Source organism: Erithacus rubecula (genome assembly GCF_903797595.1).
Source record: "Erithacus rubecula genome assembly, chromosome: 4".
In the NCBI taxonomy this organism is placed as follows: Eukaryota; Metazoa; Chordata; class Aves; order Passeriformes; family Muscicapidae; genus Erithacus; species Erithacus rubecula.
Window position 1 is genome coordinate 29,343,353 of NC_136686.1, and position 27,496 is coordinate 29,370,848.

Genomic DNA, 27,496 nt, shown 5'->3' on the forward strand with positions numbered 1-27,496 from the left:
CTGCTGTACTGCCCTGATTTTGGCTCACAAGAGAAAAGAAATTCCAGGGAGTTTGGAGCTGAGTGAAGCTGTGCTTTGTGTTGTATTTGTCATTTTTCTTGAAACCTGCTGGCAGCTCTGCTTAGTAGACCTAGTTAGAAATCATGGTTAACTTAATAACATGTAATTTTTCCTAAGAATCAATGGAATTTATCACAACAGACCTCCAGTTAGATCTCACAGTTATGCTCATGAATAGCCCGTGAACACTTTTGCAGCAGGCTGTCAGGCTAGACGGCTCAGGTGTGCAAACTTCAAGAAATCATTCAGGGAGAGGTGTAGTCTCCGCTAACCTTTCCCGGCCTGGGTGAGCGAGCATGAGCTCACCTCGCTGCCAGGAGACAAGCACCTCACCGGTGCAGTTATGGTGGAACTGCCGCCCAGTTTCAGCCCATGTCACAGGTGTCCCTTTCCTCACCCGCGCAGGAGGATGGACGGCACGCTGGCGGCGGAGGAGCCGCTGGAGCTGACGGCGGAGGGGCGGCCGGCGGCGGGCGGCGGGCGGCGGGCGGCGCCCTGCGAGTGCCGCTGCTGCGGCCTGCCCAAGCGCTACATCATCGCCATCATGAGCGGCCTGGGCTTCTGCATCTCCTTCGGCATCCGCTGCAACCTGGGCGTGGCCATCGTCCAGATGGTCAACAACAACACCGTCTACGTCCATGGCAAGCCAGAGCTGCGGGTGAGAGCGCTGCTGCCTTCCGCTCCTCCGGGCGGACCCATCGCCAGACCGCCCGAGCCGCGCGGCGAAGGCGCGTGTGTACCGAGAGGAAATACAGAGGGATTCCCATTTATGTGATGAAGTCACATTAAAATCTTCAAGATCTGAGGATTTGCAGTGTTATAGAGAGGATATAAGTACCAGAAATGAGAACTGAATTCGTTTGTGTATCTCCCAGGTCCCCGATCTGTCAGTTGTAGACAAATTTTGCTGTGGTAGCAAGAAGCTTTTGCTTTTTACTCTCTCTCAGGGAAATGCGTTCTGATGCTGTTGCAGAAGGAATTATCCATTATTTCATGTAGGTCTGTAGCCACTACAGTCGTACCAGTGGGTAGTTTTCAAGATCTTAAAGCAGTCACCGGCAATAAGGCATCAGGTTTTTGACAATGTGAGTTGTTGTCTGGAGCTATTAAGAGCTAGGTGCCAATCTATTTTCAAATTTGCAGTGTTCCACACTAACAGCAATGTCATCAATGTTCCCAGCAGGGTCAATCCACACCTTAGCATTGCCCATCCTCTCTTGGTATTTGGCTGTGATTTCAAGTGTCCCTTTATGGATTTTATGCTTGAATCTCTACATTTGCTCTACTTGTTGACTTACTCTTTGACAACTTTTCAATTTTTTTTTTTTGTTCTAAGAAAATCCACAGGAATCTTGGCTCTTGAATGAAATTCTGTGCAAATACTCATCAGCTTTTCTCCTAGATATTTTAACTTTGGTAAGGAAGAGTGCAGAAAATGTCTGTCATAAATTTCCAATAAATCTCCCATGGTCCTGCTGGGACTTCCAGGTTCTGTACTTAAGCAAGAGAAACTGTGTGCCTCCATAGATTGAGAATTTCAGAAAATGGGAATAAATTCCTTCCACAAACCTAAACACATAGTGTTGGGGGACAAGTACTTCCTGAATTTGGAGGAACCTTCTTCCATATCTCATGGTGTTTCTGCCTTCAGAAATTAACAGTACCTAGAAACTCAGCTGGAAATTGCAAGTAGAAAATTAGATGTTTACAGAAGTACTTTTGCACTGGAAAGTGGGACACATCAGAATGCCTACTGATGGGGAGGGAAACCCTTTAGCCTTCTGTAAACGTCTGGCTAATTAATGCCATCTTGCTGTAGGTCAAAAAATGAGCTGTTTTTCAGTTTGCTTCTCTGTGAGCAAAAAATCAATGCAGTGGGAAAAAACTGTTTTCCTTTTAACATGCAGAATGCAATATAAAAAAAGAGATGTTAAGGCTTATCTAAGGCTCTAACTACAATTGCCAGCTCTCTGTGTTATTTTAATGGCAGTTTTAATTTTGATTTAAAAGGTATCTATGCTGCTTCCTCACAGAATGCATAGCCACCTTTCCCAGACATGTGATTAGCATGAAAATGATCACAAAGCAGAACATCACGGTTTCTTATTGCTCCAGAAGAGTCCTTCAGAGTTGAGGGCTCATGGAGAAAAAGTTAACATTGACTTTATAATAGTGTTTATACTGATTCAGGGCCAGAATGGAGGGCAGAAAGGGCACTCTCTCTTTTCTTTATTTTCTCTATATTTTGCCCTGGACATTGACTAATCCCTCTTCTGAGCAAGGTATGTCAAAAAATGTCATCAAAAAATAGAAAAATTCTTGTTCAGGAAGACCTTGAGAAGACTGAAACTGCTTGGTATTCAAAGATGAGGTGGATGGTAAAAGCATTTCTCTTGGCTGCAGGCTAGGACTAGGAGCCTAGGAGACTAGGAGCCCCCCATGACCAGCCTATGCCTGTCTTTCTGTATCCAAATCCAGCCCTACAACTGGCATCACTTCTGAAAAATGATAAACTAATCACTGGCTAGTGTTACCTAATTTTATTTTCAGATTGCTTTGTCTTCAGATGTTCTCCTCACCCCCAACTCTTTTCTGCTCCCATGCCATTTAATGCTGACAGTAGATGATCAGAGTTCAGTCCTGACAGGCAGAAGCGTGAACAAATCTGGCTGAGAAGAAAATCAACTCAAAGGATTTAGGCAGCCTTGATAATCTAACAAAAATGGATATGTCCATTGAAAAGTATCAGGTTCTTCTTATAACTCTGAGCAGTCTTGAAAGCAAAAGCTTCAGGTTTAAGGAGCCCAGGGAAGAAGTGGCAAGTGGCAAAGTTGAAGGTCCAGCATTAGCTACTTTATGGCTGAAACCTTTCCTGTCCTAAGAGCAAAGGCAGTAATCTCACAGGGGAATTGAACAACCTTTTGCCTTTACTGGGGGCTTTCAAGCTCAGCAGTCCTGAGCAGGCAGTGTAAAGAGGCTTGATTTGGAGCACTGGGAGCACGATTGCTGTGTGTGGCCATAGTTACCTTACAATGAGTAAACTTTATCTTGCAGCATGTGTCCCATTTCCTTTGCAGTCAGCCCAATTCAACTGGGATCCAGAGACTGTAGGACTCATTCATGGCTCTTTTTTCTGGGGTTACATTGTGACACAAATTCCAGGAGGGTTCATCTCAAACAAGTTGGCTGCTAACAGGTAAGAAAACAATAAGCAAACTAATTAAGCTTTAAAGCCTGACAACGGTTTTACATTGTGTAAATGAGAATTAATAAAACAGCAAATTAATGTGTTTCAGAAATGCACATCTGAAGCTGAGCATTCAATATTTATGTCCGTAATCAAAAATTATTTCAGAGGACAAGACTTCCATTATGGGTCTATTGCTGATTCTTTCAATTTAATTTATTCATCTCAAATATTTACACATTTCTTCTCTAAACAATAATGCTTTCTGGAGAGTTCAAGGAAAATCACACCTAATGTTTCCATCAATGGTTGAAGCATTTATCTTTAAGAAGTTGCCTTAAGGCTTTTTAGCTCAGCTTAACACCAAACAATAGTTTTCCAACAGCATTTGGTTTTCTCCTTTAAAAATTCGCTGTGGTCTGAAGCTGGACATAAGAGAATTACAGAACTATTTATGATCTGAGGTCACAAATCTATCCCCATGCACACAAATATCCTTGCCGTGGCTGGATACAGTACTGACTGCAATTAAGATTGCATAGAACTTCTAATAGTGCCTCCTGATTTCTGCTTGGTGAAGTGTGAGAATCTGTATGGGTTTTTTTTATGATCAATGTCTTTGTCAGCCAATTTTTTTTTTTTTTTTTTTATTCAAACTCTTTTGAAAATATGAATAAGAAAAGTAGCTAATTTTGTTAGTGTTAACTTTGATTTTGGGCTTTACTTCAAAAGATCTTCAGAACTTTGAACATAATCACAAGAGAGAGGAAGGTTTTCTGAAGACAGCTGGTTGTGAATGAGCTCATGAGATGTGCGTATCAGGGGTATTTCGTACCTATAGAATAAAACTAAAAAAACATGGCTGGTGCTAATTTCATTCTCTGCACACAAGGTGTGACTTATCTACAAACAGTATCAGAAATGGAAAAGGTCTTTAAGACCTTACTTATATGTTATACTTTGCCTCAAATCAAAGTACTTTGCTTTCTGCATTCTGCAAAGAGCTATTGGGGTTACAAGACTGCCTTGGCATATGAGTTCTTGCCACTCATATGCCCTTGTGGAAATTTCTCTAGAACTGAGTAATCTCACAGAATTGCCCAGACTGTTCAGTCTCACTCTCTTCTGTCCATAAAAAAAGGCACTCAGAGTTTGGTTTGCACTTTTCTTCAGCTCAGTTCACATCCTCAATTTTTCATTTCTCTATTGCCTAACAATGCCTAGGCAGAATGTTTTTCCATCTGCCAAGTAAGCCAAACAAATTAGCTAAGCTTAATCACTTCTCCAGCCTTTCTATTCTTGCCACCAGCTTTTGCAGCAGAAGGGCTCCGAAACACAGATGTTCACACTGTTGGCTGAATAATCCAGCATATTATTAGTTTAACTTTTGTTTCCTTAATTTACTTGCAAACAGTAAAACCAACCACGTTTACACTGTAACTTGATGTGTTCTGTCAGCAGAGTGTTTTCTTAAGTACAGGCTATGGACAAGCACAGAAAGCTCTGCATTTATCCCTGAGAGAGTTTCCAACTTAATCTAACACTATACTCAGCATCACATTATGGATTTGCCCATCATAGCTGGGTTTAGGAGTAGAATTTGCTGAGGAACAAAAATAGCTCAAGAGCTAAGATCAAAGAGAATTTTTATTTGCAGTACTAGGATTTACTAAGTCCTTTATTCTTTGTTTACCCAACCAATTTCAGCTTAGGTAGGTTCACCAGTGGTGCCAAGTTTCAGTTTCAGAGGGGTTATTTGCTAAGACACAGGGCAGGAAAACAGGGGTTCTGTGGTCAGTGAACCTACCAGCCCTAGAAAGAGAAAAAACTACCTTTTGTTTCAGCTGCACTCTGGAAATGAGATTCTATGCTATTACTGACCTTACAGATTTAGGCAAAGATTCCTTTGACACTTGTTTAAATGGTGCAATCTTGAGCATGCATATGGATGACCCACCCTAGTCACCTCTCTGATGCACATCTGTAATAGTGTGGGATTCAAATGGATCTCATTATGTATGAAAGTATTGAGTGCTTTATGGGTTGGCACCAAAACCCTCTAACACCACGTAATTTACTCAATACATTCATCCAAATGGATGTGATCTGTATTCCACCAAAAAGTTCATCAACCATTTGCTGACACCATCCCCTCAACTAGTTGCTTATCCTCAACCACACATCTAAATGTGATTTCAGCAGTTTGGTGGATGCATGAAACATGAGACACCTCTTGATATCAGTTTTCAGTAAGCTCACCCTGCTGGGTAGAGGAGCCTGTAGCTGAAGAAGTCTGTTTTGATCCAAAAGTAGCAGCTGCCCAGGGATTGTGGTAGAGAGGACAGAAGAATATGTGAATTAAATGAAAAAAAACTTGGAATATTCCTTGTCAAAGTGGAGACCAACTTCTTTGGGATAAATGGCAGTGAATTGATGAAAAGATGCTGCCTCTCTGGAAACAATACTCAGCCCTTTAAATAGCAGCAGGAGAGTAACTGGTTCTAACTCAGTATAAGTGATGCATTTATAACCTCGGCATATTAAGAGTTGCCATTAAAATAAGTAGCAGAGATTGGAAACTCAGTCTTTAGAGACAGCTGTTTGGATAATTAAACGTGTTCTCTTTATTACAGTTTCTTCTTTCACATGGTTATTAATTCATCTGGTTTGCTGTAGTTCCCTGAGTCAATAGTGTTATGATGAGAGACCTGATATTTCTATTAGCGGTAAGAAAGCAAAAGGCAAAATTCTTTTCTTCAGGGATCACAACAGAGAGATAAGTAATACTTATTTCTCAGTTAAATGTTTACTTGGCTTTTGAAGCAGTCTCCTAAATGTCAAGATATAACTGTGGGCTTTGTATTCCAACTCATATTTAAAGACCATTTTCTATATAAATCAGTTCCTTTGTCACTTCTGTCTGCCAGCCTACTCAGCTTCTTTGCTTTTGTGCTTTCTTGTCACTCAGATAATGAGGTGTCGTGGCATGGGCTATGGCTTTTGTCAATAGGTGAAGAGAATTTAGATAAAACAGTGTTGTTTTCTGACTGTAAATTTTTCATGCTACAACACAGCCATTAATCTGACTGCGAATAAGACCAGACACAAAAATACAGTCACATATATTTCCTGTGAAAAAGTTTTCACAGACTGAAATGCAAACAATTTAAATACTTATTTTAAAAATAATTGTAAATGTTTTTAAATAAGTTTATAAATATTTTGAAGTGGAACATAAAAACTTCTGAAGAATAAATAATAATTGTATTCCTTTTAATGCTACTTTTCTCCATAGGGTATTTGGGGCAGCTATCTTTCTAACATCTACACTGAACATGATCATCCCTTCTGCAGCAAGAGTGCATTATGGCTGTGTGATGTTTGTAAGGATTCTTCAAGGTTTGGTGGAGGTGGGAGCACACACCATTTTGGTCCTTTCAAAAAGAGTTTGATTTTGAGATTTGGTAGTAGAAGTTCTAGGATCTCTTCGATCAGGGTTTTTGATAAATATATGGTTTTACTTGCTACTTTTGAGATGATCATTTTTAAATTATATTGATTTCTATTTCTAAGTTCACTTAAAGTTAGGAAAAATGTGTGTTTCTGGTGCAGCAATATGAGTTATTTTAGTTTTCTTGTGCCATCAATTGCATATACTAAACAGTGTTTTTACCTCAGAACATTACTATTCAAGTAATAGGTAATTCAGATTAATTTGACATCTTCTCACTCAAACAATCGAGTTCTTCCAGAGTTACCTAACCCTTCCTATATAATTCCATGGTGGCAAACATCTAGCAGTAGGGATAGTGTCAGCAGCTACTTCAAGTGGAATGCAGTGACAGCAAATGATGTGCTGTGTGATTTGTCTGCCAGGGCGTCACGTACCCGGCCTGCCACGGGATGTGGAGCAAGTGGGCCCCGCCGCTGGAGAGGAGCAGGCTGGCTACCACTTCATTCTGTGGTGAGTTGCTGGGCTTACATGGTTTATGTAAGCATGTATGCCTATTAGATTTATTCTGTTAATTTCATTTTTTGAAGGAGGTGCACAAATCCTCTGCCCTTTGCTGCAATCAGCTTGTACTCTAAGCTTAGGAACTTGTGAGTCCTTTTTTTGTTTAATAAGTCATCATTTTATCATTTAAAACCAACACTCAAAATGGCTCTCATAATAAACCAAAATTGGTCTAGAAGTTCACATGAGAGAATTTATATTGTATTTTTTTTTATTTCCTTCATCCCTAGGGATTCCATTTATTGTACATACTCAATGGATGCTCCTAAACAAGCACACACTTTATCTGAAAAGGACTTTGGTACTTTAGGCTGGTTGCTCAGTATACTGCAGCAGAGGTGATGTAACTTCTTGCCAGTAACTGTTATGCTTCATTCTGTTTTGAGTTATGATCAGACATGTACTATGCTCTTTTCTCTGTGTCCCTTTCCAATGCTGACAGCTGAAGATAAATGTCTCTAGGAGTAAATGTTCAGTAAAAATGTAAAAGTCACAGAAAAAACAATTCTGCCCATCAGCAGTAGAGTTGTATGGCTGGGGAAAATACATCACTAAACAACAAGATAAAGGATAAAAGGAGGAGTGAAGCAAGTGGGAAAAGTCCCATTTTTATATATTATGGAAATTTTATTTTTACTACAGATGGCTTCAGGTTTTAATTATTCAGGTGTTTTCACTTCCTGCAGAAGAAAAGATCAAAAGAAAAGCCTGTCTACCCTCAATGTTCCTTCCTTGAAATTCCTAGTGTGGAATCTCTAGAGAAAGATCCATCCTTCAGCTTGACACCCATTTTAGTGGCTACAGATCACCAATCCTTGCACTTGAAAGGTGCACAGGAACAATACAAAAATTAGGAAAATCCAGGTTAAATAGGTTCCTGATTCTTCTATCTACATTCTGACCTAGGACTTTTCTGTAGGAAAGTTGTAGGAAAAATGAATTACATGAAGATGAGCAAGAAGGGTCACTGTGAACCATTGCAGAGAACTATTTGCTAATAAGTAGAGCATTAACAAACGTTTATTAACAAAACATGTACTAATCTCAAAACCACAAGTATCTCATTTCCTAGAATAATTCAGAGCAGCACTCTTCATATGTACAGCCATTTGCACTGTCTTGCACTGGAACCTATTGTCTGCATTACACTTAAATACTCATCTCTTTCCACAAGACACTTAGAAATACATTTCACCAGTATTATGTATTTCCCAATCAGAAATCTTGGCACAGACCACATTTTTATCCTCTTTTATCCCCCTGTAAACATTTGTCTATTTATTCCAGGTGTTTGTTTATGCTGTTGATATGATTTAACATGACAAAATCATGGTTACATGGACCCAGGGTTGGTTTTAACACCCTCTTTGCTACCATTGCTTGTTTGGTCATGGGTCTAGGGCCATGGTAAGAGGATCCAAACCTATCTGCAGTCATCAGGACTGCATCAGGATTCCTCCGTCCTGGTCCATTTTCTTCTCCAAAACTCACCTCATACACCACAGTGCCAGGTGGGATTTCCCACTCAAGTGCACACATATAGCTTATGCCTCTGTAGTGGTTTGTCATCAGTCTTGGATTTGCAAATCCTATTTCCCTACAGGGCACAATTCTGCAAAACGACACTGATGATCCATGAGGGGTCAGTGCTTTCTGTAACCCCAGTCAAAAATTTTCAGCTTCCATCCTATTCTCCATGTTCATAAAAAATCACACACATGAGAGTTCTGCTCTCATGAGCACCTGTCTGGATGATTGCTCTGAAAGCTGGGTACACCTCCTGCAGCTGACATGTGTTACTGATCTCTTGTCTCTCCAGGGTCCTATGCAGGTGCAGTGGTGGCCATGCCCCTGGCAGGTGTGCTGGTACAGTATATAGGATGGTCATCAGTCTTTTATATTTATGGTGAGTTGCCTAACATGAAGGACATCTGCCACTTCATCAGTACTGCCAGTTGTTTATGAAAACCTGTCTAACAAGGATGGATCAAAGTTGTTTTGATGAATGGAAAGGTTGCAAATAGGTGCTTCAATTTATTCCCTACTTATTGCAGATTCTGAGAGCTCTCATTTCATAATCATCTGTTACAAAAGGTTGTAAAATTGTAATGACCAGGCTACAGCCCATGGTTACCCACTGACAGGGTTGGATGTGGTTGCAAAGGTTCCTCTGTGGCACAAACTCTTGTGTGGGACCTGCCCTGGAGTGCACACTAACAGCAAAATTACAGCAGGTGCTGCTGATGGGGAGCCAAATGGACCTGAAAACCTCTGCCTGAGAAATATTCCCCATGCTGCTCAGCTTTAATAAAGCAGTGCCATCTTTACAAAGGGGTCCCATGGGTATGGCCTTGTGGCTGATCTGTGGATTTTTCCCCTCACTGTGTATGGCAGAGTGTCTCCAACCAACCTTACACATCAGCAGCTCAGTTAAAGTGGTTGCTCTCTGTCTTTCCAGAGATACAGGACACACCACAAGATTTGCCATTGGCATCTTATAGTGAAGTCCCATCATAGAGATTGCAACCACATTATGGCCTGTCTGCTTTTTTCTTTCCCTAGGTTCTATAGAGGGCTTTTCTCCTGCCTTTTCATAATAAACATAATAAAAATGACAAAATGCTCAAATGCTTTGTAAGCAGTTTTGTTTAACTGGCACTCGTAACAAATTTCAAGGCTTGCAGATACTGAAGTGTAGCTTTATTTGCTTTGAAAACCAAGTTGCTTTTCCTGCCTCTTCAGGAATGTTTGGGATTGTTTGGTACGTGTTTTGGCTGCTTCATGCCTATGAGAGCCCTGCTGCACATCCAACAATAACCAGTGAAGAAAGGATATATATAGAAACAAGTATAGGAGAAGGAGCCAGCTTAGCTAATGCAAGTGTAAGTAAATAAAGGCTTTCCTTGCTGTCATTTGTGAGAACTTTGTGGAAGATGAGCATATGATTGAATGGATACTGTTATCTGTGTAAGAGAGGCAGAACTAGGGGCTTTTCCTTTCAAGAAAATTCCAGAATCAGGCTCTTGCAGCTGTACAGGATGAGTACAGGAAAGCATGTAATGCTGTTTAAGCTCTTGGCTTATGGAGCTTCTCTGATCTAGGGAGGAAAGGGATGGGTTGGGAGGGGGAATCACACATTCTGGTCTCCTGCTCTTGAGTAACTGTCATGCTTGTGCATGAAAAATATTGGAAAATATTAATGGATTTAGCTAAATAGAAATCTGACTGCAGATGTTAAATTATCCAGCTGCCTTTTGAACTCCTATTAAGGATGATTGCAAATCTAATAGCTTAAGGACTGGATTTCTGCCCTGCTCTCACAGCAGCTCTGGTCCTTTAAGACTTCTCATCCTCTCTCTGAGAAGATTCCTGGAAACTTGGGAGTTAAAACCTATTTTCCCATCAAACTTCCCTCCTTTCCCTTAGGCATCTTTTTTTTGCCAATAGTGAAAGACAAAGGAGTTTCTTGATAAATCGTTCCTTTTTAGCTTTCAGTTTTGAACATTCTGAAACAAAGTAACTCCAGTTCTTTCCTCTACATGTTCTGGATAAGAGCCTTGCTAGGAGTGTAAAATACCAGACTGTCTTTTTGGGCACGCATCTGAATTTGTCTGATCAGTTCTTGGCTGGAGACACATACACAGTTGTTCCAGATTACAGATTTTCCTTGCAGTATGATGGTTTTAATGCAGAGGAAATTGGTACCAACCTCATGGCTGTATGCACAACTGCAGGCATATGGTAGAATACAATTAACATTTTTTTTTCAAAAAAAAAAAAAAAAAAAGGAAAATATCGCTGTATGCTGCCATAGCTACAGATTTCAGTTTCTGATTGAAATTCTATTAAAAATCCATAGGTCTCTGAAGTATGTTTCCTGCTGTATGGAGTATTGGAGCATAATACTAATTGATAATGTCAAAACCAAGTTATAACAAATTTTGTAATTTAAGGCCTGTTTTTCTGAATTAAATTAATTAGGTTGAAGCAGGTATTTGCTTTTTGCTGCATGTGTCTTAGCTTGGACACACTTTTTTCCCCACTCCTTTCAATAGAATGTCTCAAACTGCATCATGCCAAAAAGTGGGGAATGGCACAAGGTTTTTTCTAGTTTTCTTTGATTCTTTTACTGATCCTGTTATCTCAATAGCAGGATTCCAGAAGCTGTCATGTAATTTTGGTAAGCAGGGGAACAGCAGTGCAGTATCCACCTTAAAAATCTCAACTGTTCTAAGAAAATGTCTCTCTCTCTTTTTTGCCAGTAATTCAAGAGAATATATTTCACTTGCATTTTAAGTAATGTAAGTTGTATGCAATGTGCCTAATAGGCTTGGTGATAAGATACTGGTTCTTTATTTTGCCTCTGTCTACTTAACTTTGTGGTTTTTTCCCCTAGAAATTTAGTACTCCCTGGAAGAGATTTTTCACTTCAATGCCAGTTTACGCAATCATTGTGGCAAACTTCTGCAGAAGCTGGACCTTCTATTTGCTCCTTATAAGTCAGCCTGCTTACTTTGAAGAAGTCTTTGGATTTGCAATTAGCAAGGTAAATATCTGAGAATAAGCAGTGACCTAGGAAATGGAGCAGGGGAGGTTCAGGTTGAAGATCAAGAAGAATTTCTTCACTGAAATGGTGGTTAAATATTGGAATGGTCTGCCCAGAGAGGAGGCAAACATCCTACCTGGAGATGTTAAAAAAATTACTGGACATGGCACTAAGTGCTCTGGTTTAGACCTGGAATCATTACAGTAGATTATTCCCAATATTTGGGATGACATACTTCTGCTGACCTGATAGAAATAAAAGTATGCAAGCATCAAATTATTAGAAAAAGGAAAGAATGGAGAAGTTATTTTGGGAAATAGTCTATTAAATGCCCCCACATATCAGAAAAGACACTAAGTAAGTAAATAGAAACACACATTTTGTTGAATGTTTACTGTTTAGCACTTAACCAGGTCATTTTTATCCTCTTCTTGATTCTTGTGAGTTTTCATTAACAATGAAGTTCACATTCTTTATAGATTTATATTCCATGCCACCACCCATTCACTAAAATCAGAATTTTTACACTCCTTGTTGAGAGCATGAATGAGGAGTACAGAATAATTGTTTTAGAAAAGTTTTAAAAAACTCTTTCATTTAGCATGTATACTTGCTATGTGGTAATTATTTTCAAGCAAGTCTAAGGCTGATAAGAACATCATTATTTATCTATTCTGGAAGCACTATGTGCCCAGGCTCTGCAAGAGAAGCAATGGTTATGGTATGGTAGCAATGACACCCTAAATGGTCAAGTACAACATGGAGGTGAAGAAAGGGGGCATTAAGAAAAATTACATCTGTTTATTCTGAGCTGCTTTTCATTAATGTTAACGTTGCATCCCTGTGAACCTCACTAATTTAAAACCAGTGTAAAACTGACTGTCAATGCAACGAGATTGCACACCCCAGAAAGTAAAACTTCTCACTAAATTACTGCTTCAAAGAAAAGCTTCTAGAGGATGACATGCTGATCACTAAAACTCTGCCTCAGGGGTCATACTGAGTCAGATCCTATTTGACATCCTCATTAATGACCTGGATGATGCAGCAGAGTGTACCCTCAGTGGGTTTGCAGATGGCACAAAATTAGTGGCTGATACACTGCAGGTTGTGCTGCTGTACAGAGGAACCCTGGCAGGCTGGCAAAGAGAGCTGACAGGAGCCTCATGGAGCCCAATAAGGGAAAGTGTAAAGTCCTGCACCTGGGCAGGAACAAGCCCATGCACCAGCACCTGTTGGGATGTGCCCAGATGGAAGCAGCTTAGCAGACAAGGACCTGGGGGTCCTGCTGAACACAGGCTGGACATGAGCCAGCACTGTGTCCTTGTAGTAAAGACTAATGGTATCCTGGGCTGCATCATGCAAAGGCCACCAGGTAAAAGGAGGTTATCTTTCCCCTCTACACAGCACTGGTTAGGGCACACCTGAAGTACTGCTTCCAGTTCCTGGGCTCCACAGTCCAAGAGAGACATGGACATACTGAAGAGAGTCAAATTGAAGGGCCATGAATGAATGGAAATATTTCTCCTATGAGAAAAAGCTGAGATTGTGTTTTTAGGGAGTGTTTAGCCTGGAGAATAGAAGGTTAAGCAGTGTTCTCATCCATATGTACAAATATCTGAAGGGAGAGTGTCAAGAAGACAAAAATAACCTTTTTCAGTAGTGCCCTAGGCACAAACTGAAACATGGGAGGTTCCTACTGAATATGAGGAAACACTCTTTTAATATGAACATGGCTGTATGTAACCCAGAATGGTTGTGGAATCTCCATCCTTGGAGACACTCAGAAGCTGTCCAGACACATTTCTGGTCAACATTCTCTAAGCAATCCAGCTTGAGCAGAAGGAGGCTCCTTCCAACCTAACCATTCTGGAATTCTGGGATTCTGTGAAAATTAAAAGAAGATGAACATCAGTTTTTAGGCTGTAATCTCACAAGAATAAAAATAAATCCATGTTTTTACATATATGATTATTCAATAATTTGTAAAATTATATCATAATGTCAGGTTTTATGCTGTATGGTCTTCAGTCCCTATGTGCAGGTGCTTCCTTCTCTTACACAGAGGCAGGTAACAGGAATTGATTTGTTAATCAGGAAGGAGGTCCTTGAGAAGATAAATAACAAAAATATATAAACACAATTGAAAACCAAGATAGAGCACTCCATTATCACCACATATATGATAGGGCTTTTTGATGTCTGCAATAGAATTTAATATAAACAGTCTTGCATAATTTAATAAAAAACAGTATTCCATGCAACTCTTTAGAGTAACCATGAGTACTAAGGATACTGCATGGTATTTATAAGGTAGAGATTTGCACTTGTGCTCTGGTTTCTCCTCCTGGACCACAAGGAGATGTTTCTTTCCTCACCCAATTTTGAGCATCTGCTGTAATCAGAGAAGCGATGCAGGGGAAAAGAGGTGAAGAAACATTATGGTTCCTGTTCTCTCACCCCTGAATCTTGAAGGAGAAATGGCAGTTAAGCACTGATTTGTCTGATTGCAGGTTGGCCTTTTGTCAGCAGTTCCTCACATGGTCATGACAATCATTGTGCCCATTGGAGGGCAGCTAGCTGACTTCCTACGGAGCAGGAAGATCTTAACCACTACCACTGTAAGGAAGGTCATGAACTGTGGAGGTACTATTGGATTCTGAAAATATGGCTTTTCAGTTGTGTGCTGCAGTTAATGCAAGTATCATGGTTTTGCCCATGTTTAATTGTAGCAAGAGATAATTTACCCAAGATTGCATTTATAGCTGGTTCATCTGAAGCATTAAGTGGAGAGCTGATGCCTCATGACATAAATCCTTACTCATATGAGCATGCTTTAAAAAAAGGGAGGAGACAAGAAGCCTGGTTAATAAGTGTGCAATAGCATGGTATGATCAAATAGGCCTAATTCTGCAAACTCATACAAAGTTAACCCTGTACCACTGTGCTGGAGAGACCATTTCCCAGTGGATACATTCTTGAAGTAACTGGCCATGCTCCCATTTGCTATGTGCAGCAGAATCCACTGACAAGTTCTGAAAGGTTTAGGGCAAGGGGTAAAAAGTGAAGGATGGACAGGACAGTTTTAACTCAGCATAAAATAATTTGTTCCCAGTTTGGTCACTGAAATGAAAAATCATGTAGGGTTGATATTGAATTAGAGAACAGATTTCAAGCCAGACAGACTGTGGAGTAGTTAGTTGCCAACTGCTGGCTTGCATTATTTATAGGTGGCACAGGCTCTTAGAAATAGAGATGCCTGCAGCCATAACTTGGCTATGCATCTTCAGAAAGGAGGATCAAATCAATTGTATTTTCAGGGCATATTAATAGTGTCATTTAAACAAAATGAAACAGAAGGATTGTAGTGTTACATATTAGAAGATATTAATTTCCAGTAATGACAGAGACTAGAAGTTCCCTGTGATGCTCAGGGATGTCCTGTTGTGTTGGTAGCACAGTTGTATGTAAAACACTCTTTTGTTCCATTTACCAAGAACATCCTGTATCACTACAACCATGAGAAATTAAAGGCAAGTGTTTTTCTTCTTTCACTATAATGTTTGTAGGTTTGTGAATTTTTCTGCCCTTTGCACATAGTTACTTTCTCAATTGTTTTCCTGTATTGCTCAGTGAATACAGTGAATTAACTTCACCAACTGTTCACAGCAGTGAATGAGGAGAAAAAAATTATATATTCACAAACAATAAATATACAAATATTTCTGCAAATGCGCAAAGCTCCCAAGTGTGTTCAAGAAGAGCTGAAAGATGCAGAAGAATTTTCTCTAATTTTAAACTGCTATTCTGGATAGTGTTTATTAGTATTTTCATGGCAACTAGAAATATAAATGTAATTCATTCTTATGTGTTTCATTTGAAGGCTTTGGGATGGAAGCAACCTTGCTTTTGGTGGTTGGTTATTCTCACACAAAAAGTGTGGCTATTTCCTTTCTGGTGTTAGCAGTAGGCTTCAGTGGCTTTGCAATTTCAGGTAAGAATTCATCTTCTTGCTTTTACTATTCATGATAAAAGTGATGTTTTTATCCTCACTGGTCTGTCTTACTGTCATAATTTCTATTACTTTGTTTGCTCCTAATGTAGTAACTTAAGGGGTATTTATTATTTTTTCTCATATCAGAACTACTCCAGTATCTATGAAACGTTGCACACAGGGCATAAAACTTTGAAAAGAACCTGCTCTTTGCTGATTCCAGTTTACATCAGCTTTCTGTTGTTATTTACTAATATGCTTTTACATTGTCAGTCACCTTTTCATCCTATTTAACTGTATGCATGAAAGGAAAGAGAGGGAGACAGAGGGGGAGAGAGAGAATTACTCTGCAGTGAATAGTTGCACAAGGCTATCAGCTGCAATCCTGACCTCAACCCTAGCACCTGGTTTCTGCTTTCTACATCAGCCCTCCCTCTGGTGCAGCCTGCAATCAGCCCTTCTCCAGAAGCTGTTTCTAACACTTCCATGAGTCTCACCCATGTTTTGCCGTCTCAAGCTGTTTTGTGGCACCATCAGTACCAGCATCACTGAAAAAAACCCCCTTTTGCTATAAAGATTAAAGATTTTGTTAAGATTGAACATCTTCCAAGAAGACTGCCACGAAGATGGATTTATTGAACAAAATTGACCAGCAAGGTCACTGCTGGTCTCCAGTTATTCCAGGGTTCTGCAGATGGGAAGTGATTTTGCTGCTTAGTTATGAGGTCCTTGCATCACTGCCATTTGTATCAAGCAACTTTTATTGCAGGATTTTCCCAGTAGTCTACTTCTTACCATACTTATTACCATGCACTTGGAATTCATCATCACTTCTTGTGATCAACCATAGTTAATATGACTGATTTTCATTATGTGTGGAATGATAACTATCTGAGCTGATATTTAGTATTTGTTTTTATTTATTAATAAAATATGTGCTTAGAAGACACACTACAGTAAGGATAATTATTTTTCCACTTAAACTGCTATTTAAAACACTAAAAGAAATCAATTACAAACACTAATACATAAATAAAAAGACAGAAGACATTTCACTAATTTGAGGCAGATTCCTTAATTTAAAATATTTGCTAAGTTCACTGTTACAGTATGAGAAAATGGAAAGTACAGACACTTCAAACAGGGCCAGACTACAGTTTATATTCTACTGTTTCTACATTCTAAACTGTTTCTCTCATTTGTAGGTTTCAATGTGAATCACTTGGATATAGCCCCTCGTTATGCCAGCATTCTGATGGGGATCTCCAATGGTGTGGGGACACTGTCAGGAATGGTGTGCCCACTCATTGTTGGTGCAATGACAAAACATAAGGTAACATTTCTCCATGTTTCCTAGGAGAACAGTTAGGTAATGCAACAAATTCAAGGCATTTCAAAGATTCCTGGGGATGCCATTCCATCATTGGTCTCTGCAGCTGCTTTTTGTTTGTCTTAAACATGCACTTTTTTGGTACCACCTTTGACTAATTCTCCTCTATTATAACTCATTATTTCTGTAGGCAGGTATTATTTAATACCACCTGAACCTGTCTTTCAATATCTCCATACAACTGTGCAATGCTTATAGGGCTTGAGAAACTCCTCTGCAATGCATCCATACTCCCATGGCAGAGTTTCTAAGCAAATATTGATCTGTAATGGTATTTATGTAGTTGTTAGAGAAATCTCTGCATTTCCAACTGTAGAAACTTCACTGTGAGAAAAAAACCAACAAAGAAACCTAAGTTTTATTATATTTGCTGTAGTTATATAAAAAGAGTAAATCTTTGCAATGGTTCTCGCAAATTGTTCTATCTTCAGCATCAGGAATCAAACAGTAATCACAGTCATTCCTCAATATGTGCTAATTCATGGTGTAATTTGCCAGAAAAAGAGCAATATTTCTTATTACTGGAAACTTAATGAGACCTGCACCATTTTTTCAGACCCGTGAAGAGTGGCAGAACGTCTTTCTGATTGCAGCTCTGGTGCATTACAGTGGGGTGATATTCTATGCTATCTTTGCTTCTGGGGAGAAGCAGGAATGGGCTGACCCCGAAAACCTCAGCGAAGAGAAATGTGGCATAATTGATCAGGATGAACTGGCTGAAGAAACAGAGATGAACAATGAGACTTTTGTAAGTCCCAAGAAAACGTATGGTGCTACCAGTCAAAATAGTGAAGTACAGAGAAGGGAATGGAGTAAGCAAAAGCAAGTAACTCAAGACATGGAGGAACAGACTTCTTACCACTATGAAAATGGAAATTTTCAAGATTTATCTTAATACTTGAAACTGTAAGATTTGTATAGCTACTCCCATGACTCCTACCTAGCTGCCCCAAATTGACAGGTATCCATATTTGTTGTCTTATTCAGTTATATAATATCAGTCCACATGGCTAGATTTGAGGGGTGATAGTTCCCTCCCAATGGTGTGTGAGAACAATGGGACTGGGATAAGTGATCCTAAATGCTCTCCCAGCCTGCATGGGTTGGTCAGGCAACATGACCTTGGGAGATCAGGCCTGGCAGGTCTGATGCAAGCTGTAGAACTGACTGCAGGAGCAAAGAGTTCCCCCATCATCTCATCTGAACAGAGAAAGGACAAGAGATATCAGATGGTGGATCCACAGTGATCTGTGTAATCCCTGGCTCTCCAGTGGTGTCACAGTCTCTAGGGAGCAGCCATGCTTTGCCTCTTTAGCATTCCTGTAGGGTGGCATTTGAGCTGCTTAATCCATGTCAAACCTCAAGCTCATGCTAATAGATCAGAGCAGAAGGAAAAGCAGATTTATGACAGAAGGCTGTAATTAATTACTAATAGTCACTCAACAAGGGGAAGAGGAGCACATGGCAGACATGGCACAGGATTGTTTCAACAGTTCCTACAAATTGATTGGCAGATATCTTTATATGCACACCCCACAGAGTGACAAGACAATAAAATGGATACTTGTAAAATTTCTTCCCCTCCAAAGATTTTGTGCTGGCATGAAATAATTTTGAATACAAAATCATTGTTAGTGATGCAATATTAATAATCCTTATGGGAGGAAATCATAGCCCTGTTTTGATTAGGATTCTCACTCAATTCATTATTGTGAAGTAATTTGAATATATTTTTCTAGTATTATACTGATAGAGTTCCTGGTTTCAACAACAGTCCTCATTTAGGTGAACAAACCTTTTTACAGGACTAAAGTCTTTAGTTCTGGATCTGTAACTTTTCAATGCCTCAGTCTTGTTCTTGCTATGAATGAAACACTGTACCATTTGAGAATTAATGGGGTACCTATGTATAAAAAAAGTAATTATCCTCTGCCATTGGTATATTTGACAGTATAAAGTGGCTTTAGCCTTTTTCTACCATTTTTAGAATCAACAGTGGAGCATGCTGTATCATCTCAAACAGTTAGCTGCAACTCAGAGACTCATTGTGGCATTAATACTCTTTTCAGAATGGATAATTTCAGTAATCTGTGATTTAATTTGTCTCTCATTATAACTACTGCCTCATTAAATTCAAGTGAAAGCTATTGTGTCTAGCCTACGCTGTGCTTTGTGGTGTTTCAGTATTATTGTTCTCATGTACCATATGCAGTCCCTGTGATGCACTCGAGATTTGAACATTTCTCAGACACATTTTGCTATTTTATTGAAGTGCAATTGAATAGTATGAGTGCAATTACACTTGTACATTCATTTGAATCCATGGATGATTTATCTTCCCTACAAACAGGTATATTGGGAAGTTAGCTAATTCTCTGTTCATGTCTCGTTTCTCTTCTACTCAGCAAAATCCAATCTGCATAAATCTGTATAAAACTAAGAAGGAAAGTGAGTTGAATGGATGCATGCCTAATTTGGCTACAGTGAAAACTTTTTAATTGATATGAGCAGATAATTTAGTGAAAGGGGTAGTTTTATGCTACAGCTGAATCCTGCTAAAAAAAAAAAAAAGCAGTTTACTAATAAGCCATTAAAAAAAACCTTGTCACTTTATTCTGTTTAGTCAGAAAATGGTTTTTTTTTAAATTCAAAACTCCATTTTAGATTAGAGTTGCATATTTAGAACAGGTGTAAGAAAAGATCCTATTTCTTTCAGGTGATAGTCAGCTTTTGGGGATTTAGTTAGCAGGAAATTGGGTCAAATATTCTCATCAGTCTATCACAACCAGCTGCTATCAAACTATTTTGCAACATCCACCACAATTTACAAAAGAAAGAGGGTCACCGCTTTGCATATGTGCAAAGCAAACAGCTTCTTCCTCCTCTCCAATATAATGAGCATTCATAAAGTTGCTCCAGGAAGTCTAATAGGGAAAACCATACTATGAAAGGATTTAGTATAAGAATCTGTGTAAGTATGATCTGATGGAGAAAAGAGAAGACCAGACAATGTATTATTCTAGAAACAGTGACATTTGCTTAGAAGCAGCACCATTTTTCCAGTAATGATGAAGGGGAACTTCCCTGTCATTAAGAGGAGTACAAAGAGAGTGAACATTGTTGTTATGACAAAGAACTACAAACATCCCAGAACTTTGGGAAATAGCCAGCTGGCCCATGAGAGCTCAGTTGCCTCTCTGGTGAGTGTAGCTGATATTTTTTTCCTTTTGCAGATGCACCACAGCTGTCACAAGTGACAAGCCACAGCTCAGTTTAGCAGGATCATTTTGTATCCACAGACTGCACTAATTTAGTCCAGTGGAAGTTTGACTTCAGTGGTGTCCTGGGGTGACATCTGAGCATTATTTAACACATCTAAAGAAATGGCTTAAAAACATCTGGACAACCTTTTGCATTTTAAACTCTTCTTTCTTTCTTTTCTGAATTTAACTGTTTCCACTAACCCAATGTATCAACTCTTGCCAGTTGAAGTTACATGCATTCCACAGTGCTTTTCCAGGCACTCACAGTGAGATGTTTGGGCTTTCTCCCTTTCCTTTTCATTTGTTTAAATATTTCAGGTGCATTGCATGAAGTGCAAACATCAGTACTGGTTGGAAACAAGGTTTTTTTCCTGGAAATCTCTGTACTTAATCAACTCTTTGATTTACACAGTGGCTTCCACAATCCTGTATGACAAAGAATAAAGACAACCTATTGAGAACAAACTGACTATGTAGCTCCAGTTTTGCTGCATGTTTCTATCTGCAACATGCTCCAATAGAAATTTCTTGTGGAGTCTAAGGAAATGCAGTCACTGAGGGTGTTTTTCCTACAAAATTACTTCAAAATATGTCAGAACTTGGAACATTCAAACAATCAGAGAAATTGGCATATTTCCAAAAATATGGGGGAAAAAACAAAAAAAAGTCATGTCTTGAATGGTAGTGGATGTGAGTAATTCAAATTGTATTTTCTATGGAGAAATAGCTTGATTACACTTGATTGTTTGAATAGTTTTCTGTCCCTGTGTCCAAAATAACTTTTGCATATTTTCAAATATGATGGTGCTCATGCAAGTCAGAATTTCAGTTGGAAATGGCTTTCTGATTGCAGAAAGAAGTAAAATTTACTTCACACCGAAATAAAGATCTTAAGTAAGCCAGAAAAAGATTCAGCTCTCCATAAGTTGAAATGGTAGGATAGTCCACAGGAATGAATTCAAATCTAAGGAGACAAAAAGCAGTACAATAAGTCCCAGAATGTGTTGTTCAGTGTTGTTATCTACTGCTCTTTCTTAACAAAGAAAGCTGTAGCTTTTATTTCTTTGACAGCTTATATTTTTAGGCACTACTAGTAGACATTTAATGATAATTAATAATAATTTTATATTTTTATAAGAGTTAAACAAAAGTACTCCTTGTAGTGAGAAAAGACAAATTAATGACAGAAATTATGAAAAATTCACCTGAGTAGGAACTTCTCCAGGGAAATAATCACTTAGTCCAAAAGAATGTACAGGCTTTGGGGCAAAATATAAAACAAGGGCATCCAGATGTTAGCAAACTGCCAGGAGGAGTCTCATGTATAACATAATTAACTGAAAGCAGGAAGGTCAAAATAAACTCAAGGTCATGCAAATTGTGTTAAGGCTTTGCATATACGTTTCCAACTGACTTCTTTTGACAGGTACAGAGAACTGTAATTTTAGTCATTATTTTAAGGAAAAATTTGTAAAACACCAGATTTGCTATCTTGTTTTTTCTTTTTATTTTTCCATTGAAAATCTAAATTATAGACTGCTATTTAATTATTCATATTTTAAAAGAGAGGAGGATTTCTTGTGATTTAAAGAGTAGAGAAGGGAATAGAGAAAAAGAGAAAGCAAATTGCAACCACAAGGCCATGCAGACAGAGGGCTGAGGACGGAGAAGAAATTAATTTTCAAATCCTGGAAACAGAATTGGGTATTCTCTAGATTTTAAGTTAAAAACCTACAGGATGTGCCAAGATCTAATATTCTGTATCATCCTAGGGTCCAGGGAATTCACTCAGGTCTCATGTCAAAGCTTAAATCTCATGAAATCAGGTATAAATGGAGAGATTAAAAACTCCTCATTCTTATGTCTTCCAAATGCTTGGGTTGGATTAGATAATAGTTCAGGAATGGTAACACTGCTAATACTATTGCAGCTCTATATATCCATGCAGAAGACAGGCTTCCTAGTAAAAATGCTTTCAACTACTTACATACCTGTATCAGTTATTTCTTAACTTCCATTTGATAAGTGTTCAGCTGTGACAGAAAAAATTATCCCTTTTTTATCTCAACTTCTTTGTTTTTATATTCATACTGCTTATCATTTTTACAGCTCTTCTACATGCAAAATTACATAAGTAAAGAAGGAAATTTATGTAAGAAATGTAGTAAGATTGTACTTCTTCATATCTATAGCATGATAAAAGCCAACATATTTTTTCCACGGAATATTTGGGTATTATAAGTCTTGATAACAATAAAAACTTGACCCATTTATTTTGTTCTCTCCATCTCATGCTGTTGTGTACTGCCCCTCAGTTTAATTACTGTATTGGATACCTGCAGCAGCTAACAGACTAAATTTGTTTATGTATAACCATATCTATCTGCTCAATAAAATCAGTGGTCAGACACTTGCTGTGCGAATTTTTGACAGCAATTTCACTCCTTGTTTTAGACTTAGTTCTGTCTGCACAACAAATTCAGAACTTGCCTGAGCAGGTAATGACTGTGTGTTAAACGTGTCAGGAAGACAGTGGAACTCTTGAAAAATACATCTCCTTTGGCTCAGAGTTTTGGTTGCCCAGAAGCTTCTGACAAATATTTGTAGCACCAACCAGGAAGAAAACAACGTTTGTAAACCAGGAAGTATTTGAGTACCCCCAATAAAGATACCTGTGCTTTCTGAAGCCAGCAGTCATCACCAGAAGCAACATGCCAGGTGCTTTCTCTTGGCTGGGAATAACTGTAATGAACAGCAGGGGAATTAATGGGAAAAACCTGCTGATACTGTGCTTAAGATAAGGAAAATGGGATTTTCTCTTCTTCTAGGGAAGGGACTTTGATCCTGTCTGCTTGTTCCCTGCTCCTTCTCTGGTGTGTAATCAAAAGAAAAATGTCTGCAGGTCCTGAGTGACCCCATTTATTTCTTGGCAATAATCAGTTGTAGATGTGTAATTTGTACTGTTACAAATCTGTAGGGGGCTGCAAGTGGTTTATGGGTCCTTGCTGATTTATGTTGGGCAAGGGGAAATCATGGCACCAACATGAAACTTGAATTTAGATATGAAAGAGATTAATATTAAGGATGAAGATGTGAAGGACAATCTGTGTGAATGGATGTGATGTTACTTCTGTGAAATAATGCTGCTGTGTGGGGCAGGCATGGGCAACTGGAATTAACTCCAGCAGGTAAGTTTTCCCTCAGCAAGGGAGTGCAATGGAATTACCTCTGTCCTGCACTGCTCACCTCCCATTTCCCAGTGCCTCATATTGACTGCAGGTTTTCCTGTTACAATGCCTGGATGGAGTGTAGAAAAGTGCTGCAGTCACACCAGATCCCTATCTTTACCTTATATTTTCTTCTTTTCATGGGTGGCTTCCCTTGACCCTTACTAACTAATGGAATGGTGCACTGGACACCAGGGTGACCCAAAGTCAAAATTAGCAGAGGTTTACTTTTTAGCATATTCCTAATTTAATTTCGTTATTTAATTTAATTACATTTCATTTTTGCTAGGAAGAGGCAAGTTTTGTGCCAAGGTTCCTGGCAGTAGAGGCTGGAGCTGTGGGTTCTTGGTGGGCAGCTGAAATGTTTCCCTGGCTGGCCAAAGGTCAAGGCCAGGCTGGCTTGTGCTGCTCCCTCTGCTCTGCCAGAGCACACAGCAAACTGTCATGCTTGTAGGGGGCTGAAGGGAAAAGTTGCTGACAAAGCTGCGAGGGGAACTGCAGTCAGGATCTCTGTCCCCCCACCCTTTTTGGCTGCCTGGGTACAGGAGCTGTCAGACCATGAGAAACATCTGGTGTTTCCAAGAATTTTTCTGCTTCCTCATCCACAGTCTTACTATTCCCAAGGAACCACCTCTATTCCAGTTTAATGGAAAATTGTGAGCAGCTTGAAGTGCCCCTTGTCAACTGACATCTTCTGCTGTTTTATTTACCTGAGACAAGGAGTATCCCCTCAGCTAATTCCTTCTTTCTCCCAAGACATATCCCAAGCCTGGAGCTCATTATGCCTCAGTGCTCCCAGTCCAACTCTGGTCCATTTGAAAAGTTGGTCTATGCACTCCTCTGGCCCCCCTCCTTTTTCCTAGAGTAGTGGTAGGTGTCCCAGCCCAGGAAACATTCAAGGTCAGGGTGGGTGGATGGGGCTCTGAGAAACCTGGTCTAGTTGAAAATATCCCCACAGCAGTGGGGGTGGGCTAGATTGCCTTTTAAAAGTCCATTCCAACCCAAACTATTCTATGATTCTTGGGCAATTGTATGTCTTTCAGAAAAGATATGGTGCTGACTCATGCCAGTTATTGGGAAAGACTTACCTCAAAAAGATGTGCCTCTTCAAAAAAGCACATAGGGGAAGTTTGCTAACAAATTGTTCTCTGTTTGTGTCAATGTCTGGAATTGGTTTCAGAGGACACAGACACCTCTAAGTTTGAAAAAAAAATAGCACAAAATGTTTTCTTGAGCCATCAAATTACTGCAAGAGTTGAAGATCAGCAAGGCTTCCAGCCCAACTCATCACACATGCAGAATCAGGAATTGATTCTCATCAGAACTGCCTGGTACAAACCCTTCTGTGAGGTAAACCATTTCCTTCATTAATATTTTCATTAGTGCTTCCCCCCAGAAACTATTAAATATCTGAGAATGAGCAACTAGAGTCCACCAAACTTGTGTAGAATTGCATTCCCATATCTGGTGTTCTCCCCAAATTTTGACTTAACTTTAGTGATGCTCTATTTTTTGGGAGATACAGGTTTCTGTAGCTAGTGTCTTAGTGAAAGATGCCCAGGTCAATTTGGGCTATTCCTCCCCAACTGCAGTACTGGAAATTCCCTTTGTTGGAGTTTGTAGGATACCTGTCAGGTCATTTCTACAACCTGCTGAGGCCCCTCTGAGAGGCAGCATGGTGAGCCATCGTACCAACCACTCCTGCCAGTTTTAAATCATCTGCAAAGCTGTTGAGGGTGTGCTCTGTCCCATCATATAAGTCATTAATGACTGTGTGCTGGTCTTGGCATTCAGTCCTGGGATACACAAATCACTGCCCCTGGCTGGGCTTCCAAACCTTTGAGACAAACAGCTTAGCCAGTTTCAAATCAAACTCACTGTGAACTTATCTATCATGTGCTTTATGATTTTGTCAATGAAGAAATTGCTGAAAGCTTTGTTAAGTTCAAGCTCTGCTCTTGTTCTCTGAGCCTGTCTTCTTGTCATAGAAGAATGTCAGGTTCCTTCCCTCCTTCCTAAGGACCAGAGTGATGTTTGACTTTTTTCCAGTCATCAGGAATTTCTCTCAGTAGTTAGAACCCTTCAAAGGCAATTGGAAGTGGCCTTACAGTGGCATCAGCAGTTCCCTCAACACTTTTAGTAAATTTCATCAGAACCCATAGACCATATCCAGTCTGTGTAGATGCTCCTTAAACTGATTCTACTCCATGGAGGGCAAGTCCTTCTTCTTCTGGACTTTTATGCAGGTTTCAGGTACCTGGAATTCCTGGAGGCTGCTCTTATCAGTGAAGACTGTGGCAAAGGCAGCTTTGGATACCTTGGTTTATTCTATGTTTTCCAGCTGTCCCATTTAGCAACAAACTCAGATTTTCCCTCAGTTTTCTTCTGCTGCTTATACACCCATAAAAGTCTTCCTTGTTGCCCTGTACATCTCTTGCCATGTGCAATGGGCTAAGCTTTAACTTTGCTAACACTATCTCTGCATGCACTGCATGCTCTGTATTCCTCCTGGATCGTGTAACACTGCTTTTGCCACTTCTATGCTGCTTCTCTATGTTTGATTTTAGTTAGAAACTCCTTGTTCATCCATGTGGGCCACCTGATGACTTTTCTTGATTCATGCTTTAAGGATGAACTACTCTTTAACTTAGAGATGATAATGATAACCAGCTCTTCTGGATCACTTTTCTCTCCAGGGCCATATCCCATGATATTCTCCCAAACAAATCCTCAACATATTGAAGTGTGCAGAGTTATGGTCCACCATCTAAAGGCAAATAATACCAAATTTTTAATTAATTTCCAAAACTCTCAGCTGGGAAATAGATTGCTAAAATACTGTTGAATTCTGAAATTACCTGGACAGATCAAGCATAAGTACAGGAAAAGAGTGCTTTTCTGTACCTGAGTTATTGCCTTGAAATAATCCAAGGTCAGATGTAAAGGCAGTCAAGGTCTCATTTCATTTTAGCACCTGCTGGCTGACATTCTGATTAGAGAAATCATGTGTCTCTGCCCACTTCTACTGGTAATCTAAAAAAACTGTATCCAGACAATTATGGATCAAGATTTTCCACCTGAAGAAGCAAGGAACAGTGTATTAACAGAACAGAGATTTATTGCATTCAAGAAGCCTAAAACATCTGGTTGATTGTAGTTAATTCCTGGAATAAATTGATGGTATTCCAAACAAGATTTTATCAGCCTCTTTGCAATACAGTGCATTTCACTGGCATGCTGTTCAAAGGTTTCTATTGCAACTCATATTCAGGAGAGTTACATAAAACTTGATGTAGGAATAAGTGACAAAGGTTTTGTTTATTTCATATTATTATCTGTTGACTTTAAAAGGCCTAGGTAACAAGACAAGTTAAGCAACAAGTCAATGATTAAACGGATAAAATGTGTATCAACTCTGCTAGTTTAAAAAGATTTAGAAGATACGAAAAAAAACCCCAGTTCTCTGAGTTGTAAGAAATGTGAAGTACTACTTTTTTTCTGTTCTGCTTGTTTAAAGTCCCTGATATTTATTAATTATCCCCTTTCTCAGGCAATTTATTTTTGTATATTTTTTAATGTTTTAGGAGAGGCATATTTTTGGCAAATTCCATTTATAGATCAGCTTTACAGTACAGCAAGGTTATGCTTTGTCAGTTTTCCAAAAAGATTTAAGATTTGATGTTTCTTCAGAGCAAATATCTTGGAATATAAACAGTGTCATGCAATAGCAGTGACATAAAGGTCTTGCACAGTTTAAGGTTACAGTTCATCACCTATTTGAACAGCAGTTCTGTCATTGGGAAAATAGCAGTTT

The 27,496-nt window shown here is 39.2% G+C and overlaps 1 protein-coding gene across 1 annotated transcript; it reads left to right on the forward strand.

Moving 5' to 3' along the window:
* Positions 1-447: 447 nt before the first annotated feature.
* SLC17A8 (solute carrier family 17 member 8) lies at positions 448-19,339 on the forward strand. The gene is made up of 11 exons (XM_079304874.1): positions 448-718; positions 3,138-3,256; positions 6,543-6,657; positions 7,124-7,211; positions 9,082-9,168; positions 10,005-10,144; positions 11,659-11,808; positions 14,322-14,454; positions 15,692-15,802; positions 17,008-17,135; positions 17,749-19,339. Exons 1-11 carry the CDS (start codon positions 470-472, stop codon positions 18,085-18,087), a joined length of 1,659 nt encoding a protein of 552 aa, XP_079161000.1. The 5' UTR covers positions 448-469; the 3' UTR covers positions 18,088-19,339.
* The last annotated feature ends 8,157 nt before the right edge of the window (positions 19,340-27,496 follow it).

Bases quoted from the DNA above. Each gene is read 5' to 3' on its own strand.
- SLC17A8 (XM_079304874.1), top strand. From the start codon at position 470: ATGGACGGCACGCTGGCGGCGGAGGAGCCGCTGGAGCTGACGGCGGAG. The intron at 7,212-9,081 runs GTGAGTTGCTGG...TTGTCTCTCCAG, and splicing joins GGCTACCACTTCATTCTGTG to GGTCCTATGCAGGTGCAGTG. The intron at 11,809-14,321 runs GTAAATATCTGA...GTCTGATTGCAG, and splicing joins TTGGATTTGCAATTAGCAAG to GTTGGCCTTTTGTCAGCAGT.